This window comes from Pseudochaenichthys georgianus, chromosome 21, assembly GCF_902827115.2.
Source record: "Pseudochaenichthys georgianus chromosome 21, fPseGeo1.2, whole genome shotgun sequence".
Classification (NCBI taxonomy): domain Eukaryota; kingdom Metazoa; phylum Chordata; class Actinopteri; order Perciformes; family Channichthyidae; genus Pseudochaenichthys; species Pseudochaenichthys georgianus.
Window position 1 is genome coordinate 6629879 of NC_047523.1, and position 7165 is coordinate 6637043.

At 44.0% G+C, this 7165-nt stretch overlaps 1 protein-coding gene across 2 annotated transcripts; it reads right to left on the reverse strand.

The window, feature by feature from the left end:
- Positions 1-5725: 5725 nt before the first annotated feature.
- LOC117466253 (holotricin-3-like) lies at positions 5726-6804 on the reverse strand. Of its 2 annotated transcripts, none has more exons than XM_034109397.1 (4): positions 6755-6804; positions 6596-6637; positions 6096-6508; positions 5726-5832 (listed from the first exon to the last, which is right to left on the reverse strand). In XM_034109397.1, exons 2-4 carry the CDS (start codon positions 6612-6614, stop codon positions 5797-5799), a joined length of 468 nt encoding a protein of 155 aa, XP_033965288.1. In that variant the 5' UTR covers positions 6615-6637; positions 6755-6804; the 3' UTR covers positions 5726-5796. The 2 variants fall into 2 exon arrangements, with proteins under 2 accessions (XP_033965288.1, XP_033965289.1); XM_034109398.1 differs by having other exon boundaries at positions 6719-6755.
- Positions 6805-7165: the final 361 nt, after the last annotated feature.

Consider the following 7165-nt stretch of genomic DNA (forward strand, 5'->3'; position numbering starts at 1 on the left):
TGGACAAGTTTTTCCAAATCCTGCTGTGACATTAGTCTTTTAATCCTAGATATATTCTTTAGGTGATAGTAGGCTGATTTAGTAACTGTTTTAATGTGACTGTTGAAACTCAGGTCAGAGTCCATGACTACACCTAGATTTCTGGCTTTATCTGTTGGTTTGAACATTGCAGACTGAAGCTCAGCGCTAACTTTTAAACGTTCTGCCTTGGCTCCAAAAACCATTACCTCAGTTTTATCTTTGTTTAATTGGAGACAGTTCTGACACATCCAGTCATTGATTTGTTCAATGCACTTACTCAGTGTTTGAATTGGAGCATAGTCTCCTGGTGAAATTGTTACGTAAATGTGTGTGTCATCTGCATAGCTATGGTAACTTATTTTGTTGTTCTTCATTATCTGAGCCAGTGGTAGCATGTAGATGTTAAAGAGAAGAGGCCCCAAGATGGAGCCTTGAGGAACCCCACATGTCATATTTCTCAACTCAGATGTGTATTTACCTATAGAAACAAAGTTGTTTCTATCCTTTAAGTAGGATTCAAACCAATTTAGAACTGTTTCCGAAAGTCCCACCCAGTTTTCCAGTCGGTCTAGTAATATGCTGTGGTCAACAGTGTCAAACGCAGCACTGAGATCTAATAATACTAACACTGAAGTTCTGCCACTGTCTGTGTTTAAGTGGATGTCCTTAAAGACCTTTACAAGAGCAGTCTCAGTGCTGTGGTTTGGACGAAAGCCTGACTGGAACACATCGAAACAACTATTTAAATGCAAGAAATTACTCAACTGTTGAAAAACAACTTTTTCAATGATTTTACCTAGAAATGGCAGGTTTGATATGGGCCTGTAATTGTTCATTACTGAGGCATCTAGATTATTCTTTTTAAGAACGGTTTAATGACTGCAGTTTTCAGGGCCTGTGGAAAAATACCTGAGTGAGGAGATTTGTTTACTATATGAAGTAGTTCTGAGGCCATGCAGGGCAAAACATCTTTGAAAAATCCTGTTGGAATAATATCAAGGCAGCAGGAGGAGGATTTCAGAAGTTGAATAATGTCCTCTAGGTTTTTATCATTAATCTGATGGAATTGTGGTTATTGTAAGTCGCTTTGGATAAAAGCGTCAGCTAAATGCAATGTAATGTAATGTAATGTAATGATGTCTGAATTGATGTTAAGTGGACACAGAGACAACACATTTGCTGTTCCTGATGCAGAGGCACTGACTGCTTGTCTGATTTTCTGAATTTTGTCAGTGAAAAAGGAGGCAAAATCATTGCACGCCCTGGTGGTTAGAAATTCAGAGGCTACTGACACTGGGGGGTTAGTTAGTCTGTCGACGGTAGCAAACAAGGCACGTGCGTTGGTTTTGTTTTTGGTAATAATGTCAGAGAAGAATGATTGTCGTGCGTTTTTCAATTCCAAATTATAAAGGCCAAGTCTCTCTTTATAAATGTCAAAGTGAACCTGGAGATTTGTTTTTCGCCACCTGCGTTCAGCCTAAACGCAAACAAATACCCCACACTCAACAATGAAATACTAGGCTGGTAGTCAGGACAACAACATGAGCCATATTGTCTTAGTGGAGTAGGGTTTCTGCTTTGTTAGTTTTATGTACTCTTATGGAAAATAGTCTGGAAAATCAAATCCTATGATTTTTAAAGAAAATTGCAAGTCAGTTCGGTATGATGCATTTATGAGCTTAATCGCCGTCTTCCAATTTAACTGTTGTTTGGCTCTCCGAGTCTATATTGGATACATAGTGAAGGGGATATAAGTTAAATCCAGTCATATACACAGGTCCTGCCCTCTCTTAGTATTGATTTTGCTCATGGTAAGAATTAAACTGTTGTTGGTTGTTACGGTTCTCCTCCTACCAAAGACATTTTATTCCCTTTAATGCAAATATTATCTTGATTGCACTAATTGAGTTTAATAAGATATCAGGATTGTTCCGGATGGTAGTGTTCTTAGTTATTTGGTGAAATTATTTATCGGGCTGTCAAAGTTGTAGCTATTTTATGGTTTTTGAAACATGGATGGTTTGTAATGGTGAAGTGGTTGAATAGTAAGTCTGAAATATGGATGTCTTGCATATTGTTTCATATAAAGCTGTTAAGGAATTGTTGGGTTGATTGGGATCCATCTATATGTGAAAGTATTGGAGTCGTTGGGCAATGAAGTAATGGCGAGTTTGGTACTTTTTCATTTTTATTAAGGGGATCGTTTTTCGATTCTAAGTTTGTTCTGTTTGGGTTTTGAGGATTGTGGCTGGTCAAAAGACCTCATGAAAGAACAACAAAGAAGTGAGGATACCCGGCCCGGAGGAAGCCCGGGGTCCCCTTCTGGAGCCAGGCCCAGAAGGAGGACTCGTCAGCGAGCGTCTGGTGGCCGGGATTGCCACGGAGCAACATCTCCGCTTCTCCGTCCCGCGGGCCCACCACCTACGGGAAACAACGATGGTGTCGGGTGCGCTGCCAGAAGGGTGGCAGTGAAAGCAGAGGGTCTCGACGGACCAGATCCGGGTGACAGAAGCTGGCTTTGGGGACGTGGAACGCCACCTCTTTGGGGGGGAAGGAGCCGGAGCTTGTGCGGGAGGTGGAGCGTTACCAGCTGGCTCTGGTTGGGCTCAACTCTACGCACAGCGTCGGCTCTGGAACCTTACTTCTGGATAGGGGTTGGACTCTATTCTTCTCCAGAGTTGCTCAAGGTGTGAGGCGCCGGGCGGGTGTGAGGATACTCACGAATCCCCGGTTGGGTGCTTCGTTGTTGTAGTTTACCCCAGTGGACGAGAGGGTCGCCTCCCTACTGAAGGGGACTCTTTCATCTTGCTGGGAGACTTCAACGCACATGTGGGCAATGATGGAGACACTTGGAGGGGCGTGATTGGGAGGAACGGCCCCCCTAATCTGAACCGGAGTGGTGGTTTGTTTACTGGACTTCTATGCTTGTCATGGATTGGCCATAACAAAACACCATGTTTCGAACATAAGGATGCTCACAAGTGTACGTGGTACCAGAGCACCCTAGGCAGAAGGTCCATGATCGATTTCGTTATGGTATCATCGGACCTGAGGGCCGTATGTTTTGGACACTCGGGGTAAAGAGAGGGGCGGAGTTGTCAACTGAGTCACCATCTGGTGGTGAGTTGGGTCGAGTGGCGGGGGAAGCCTCTGGGATAGACCTGGTAAGCCCAAACGTGTAGTTCGGGTGAACTGGGAACGTCTGGAGGAGGCCCAAGTTCAGGAGGCCTTCAACTCACACCTCCGGCGGAGCTTTTCGGGCATTCCTGTGGAGGTTGGGGACATTGAACCAGAAGTGGTCGGTGTTCAAAGCCTCTATTGCCGAAGCGGAAAGCTGTGGTCTCAACGTCTTAGCTGTGTTATCTTTCTTACAGTGCAGACGCTTTTCTGCTTGCTCCTGCCTCTGCTTACTTTTTATGGCTGATTTTCCTATTCTTATTCTGCTGAAAACTTCGAGCAGCGGCTCCTGGACATTAACCTATCACTGGGACAGTTCATCTTCGTAAATAGACGGAGGGTTTCAAGCCATATTTCAACATTTTTACGGCGACCCCAGTCTTACAGTAGCGTGGCCTAGCAACAGCTAAAGCCTGGTAGGCTACTGCATGCTATTTAGCTTAAGCTAGTTGGTAGAAAAATGCCTCCGTTCTCTACAGATGACTTCCACAAACTTCTACAGAAGATGGCCGTGCTGGGAAATGAAAATGCAACGGTTGGAAGTTAACGTGGAAGGTGAATGGACTATGTCGTGGGGAATGACCCACTTTACCAGTGTTGCAAAAATAATGAAAAAGGGGTATGCTAACTCACAGCTAGTTAGCAGCTACAGGATTCCCAAGGAACAGGGAGGGCTGTGTACCGGGTCATAAATCTACAAGTGGTGGTCCTCCCTGGAACTCTCTGGGTGCAAAGCCTAAGAGTAAATCATTTTCATGGGATTTGGGAGGACGGATAACGGCAGAGCCCAACACTCTGAAATATGTGATGCGACCGGCTGGCCTGCATTGTTATCACCCAGGAGGAGCGCCTCTTCAACCCCTAAACAGCAGTGGGACAGCTGCTAAAGGGAGAATTACAAAAATCCTCCTAACCACCCATGTGCCAATCCAGAACAGATACGCTCCGCTGACCGAGAGCCGGAGATCTCTTTCTGATGACCCTGGATAACCCGTCCTCTTCACACAGCAAGGTAAGGACCAATAGCTACTCCAAAAGGCTAGAGGGAAAGCTAACGACTGTGCCTGAAACTCTGATTGTGGGTGACTCTGCTGTAAGAGATGTAAAAGGTCTGTGTAGTAAGAACAACACCAAAGTACTCTGTTTTCCCAAGGATACAGTCTCTGACTTGGCTGAGAAGATCCTGCATATTGGGGCTGAACATCCGACTGTGAAGAATGTGTACTACATATTGGAACAAATGATGTTGTGAAATAAGAGTCAGAAGTGCTGAAAAAAGACTTTAAATGTCTGTGGAAACTGCCAGCTCTCTAAATGCAGAGGTGTTCATCAGTGGCCCTCTAACGCCAGTCAGAAGAGGAGTGGAGAGATTCAGCAGACTGTTTGCACTGAACACCTGGCTTTCAACTGCCGTACTGACCATTCTGTGCATTTTATTGACAATTTTAACTTTTTCTGGGACCGCAGACATCTTTTCAAGGCAAATGGAGTTTGCCTGAACAAGTCAGGAGTGAAATTGTTTATCTCTAACATATTCAACTGCCTGCGTCATCAATCTGTTCCCTCTGCCAAGGACAAGCGGCAAGAGGAATCAAAACAGGAGATAGACACAACATCGCGCAGAAAACCCTGAAGAAGTATCACTGCACCCGCCTGAGGAATGTTCTGATTATGGGAGACCTATGAGGAGTCCACACGCCCGTCACCCCCCCCCCCCCCTGTCAACGCCTTTGAGGATACTCCGTTCACCCTTTCACCTCGCCCACCATCCTGGAGTGTGGAACACAAGAAGGAGATATAGAGGGCTGGCACCGATTCCTTCCTGGATTTCAAAGACCAGACTAAGGCGATACGCAGGGCTGGCAGCATGTCCTTTACCCCCGCTCCTCAACGACGCCCACCAAAATCACCAAAGCAGAGACGCGCATCTCCCCCGGCTTCATCACCATGCCTACCACAATCATCCAAACCAAAACAATCTGCAAACTGATATCTGCTGGGTCCAGCTCAAGGGCGTATGGCACTCTCAACTCTTTCCAGGACATGCCCGGGCCCTGCCTGCCAGTAGCTTTGCCGATATCTGTGTTGATAGGTAATAGATTAAGAGCGGTGAATCATCTTAGATACAGAAGCACTCAAAGGTTTGTGTGAGTTTATCTAATTAGCAGTGATTCAATGTCTTCAAAATCACTCAGAACAAAGGTCTTAATTCAACGCTCCCTGGGTGAATAAGATAATATGAATACACACTGATAGATAATTAACCCACACAGTGTAATATGAAACCATGAGGTCCGATGAAATGTAAAACACAAGAGAGCGCTCAAATAATAATATATCAAAAGCATGCACTGCCGTAATAGTTCCTTACAAAAAGCAAATGAAAAAACTAAGCCATTGCAAGTTTACTTTACTAGCATTTTCATATACAGAAAGCACTTTTGCATTCACACAAACACCATCAGCGATACAATGTTTGATACATAATCTATTTTTTAATTGTACATGAAGAATTATTTAACAGTAATATATTGATTGTAATATATGAGGAAAATGTTTCCTGCTTGTCTTGTTTCTCATCCAATCAGGAACCTTCATCTAGTCCGAGTCGCTGCTGCAGGAGCTGCTGGAGGACTGCAGGGGGGAAGAACACAACACATACACACACACACACACACACACACACACACACACACACACACACACACAAAATGTAAGGAAAGTGTCATTATTTCTTGAACAATATTGTGAATTATTTTCAAAAATACAATACTTCTTTGATATCATGTGATAAACTCAGATTTTCTTTTTTATATATATATATATATATATTTATTTTCAATTTTTTAGTAAATATAACCAACATGCATTAATAAAAAATAATGTTTGAATCTTACCCCGTGACAGTCCTTTCCTTTCTTGTGGCACTTGCCATGCTTGTGACCATGCTTGTGTTTATGGCCATGGCCCTCTCCATGACATGGTCCATGTCCATGCCCATGTTCGTGTCCATGCCCATGTTCTTGTCCGTGTCCATGTTCGTGTCCATGTCCATGCCCATGTTCGTGTCCGTGCCCATGACCCTGACCTTGGCATTGGCCATGGCCCTGTCCTTGGCCTTGACCAAAACCAGGTCCACAACCAGCTCCAGTTCCCTGACCATAACCCGGTCCTGGCCCATAACCCGGTCCTGGTCCGTGTTGGCCTCCGTGTTGAGGGGGGTAGTTTGGTGGTGGGACAGAGCCCCGAGGATGAGGGTACCCCCCCGGCATCTGTTGAGGATGGTTTGGGTAACCAGGAGGGTGGTTTCCTAAACACAAGGAGGAGGACTGAGCAAAACTAAACATCAGGTCTGTAATCCATTTTTTTTTTTATAGACAGTGATTTTGATACTTACCTTGGTTGTTTCCGTACATTCTGAAACCTCAGATAAAGATTGCTAAAGCAAAACAGAAAACAAAAGCACAGTTAATTTAGGTAACACACATATATACAATCATTCTGTATTTCAGAACCTTACAGAGAATCCTCAGCTGAGTTTCGGAGGTGAACTTACTGTGTGCAGGAGAGCAGATCACACCGCCTCCACCTCCTTTTTATCTGCAGGCCACCTCACAGAGGGCAGAGCCAGAACACCCATCAGGACATTTCTGCTTTGTGAGCTAAATGGGTGTGATTGTGTAATCTTTAACATACAGTCAATAGGAACCATGTGCAGTCTGAGATATGGATTCCCACACCCAAACAAAAAACGATTTGAATTTGCAAGAAAAAATCAGGTTTACAAATAATCTTTTAGTCCACTAGTTAGAGATATTTGACCCTTTGCAATCTCATAACACTTGAAATATTTAAATACATTTTAATCTTGAGATTGTGTTAATATAAGCTGAGTTTCTGCACATATCCCTTCTCGACAATCATATAGATGACTTTAATCAGGCAGAAAGAAATATAACATCAATTA

What these genes read in the sequence shown, in the direction of transcription:
- LOC117466253 (XM_034109397.1), bottom strand. An exon ending in AAGGAAAGGACTGTCACGGG is followed by an intron (nt 5,833 to 6,095) that starts GTAAGATTCAAA and finishes TCCCCCCTGCAG; the next exon opens with TCCTCCAGCAGCTCCTGCAG.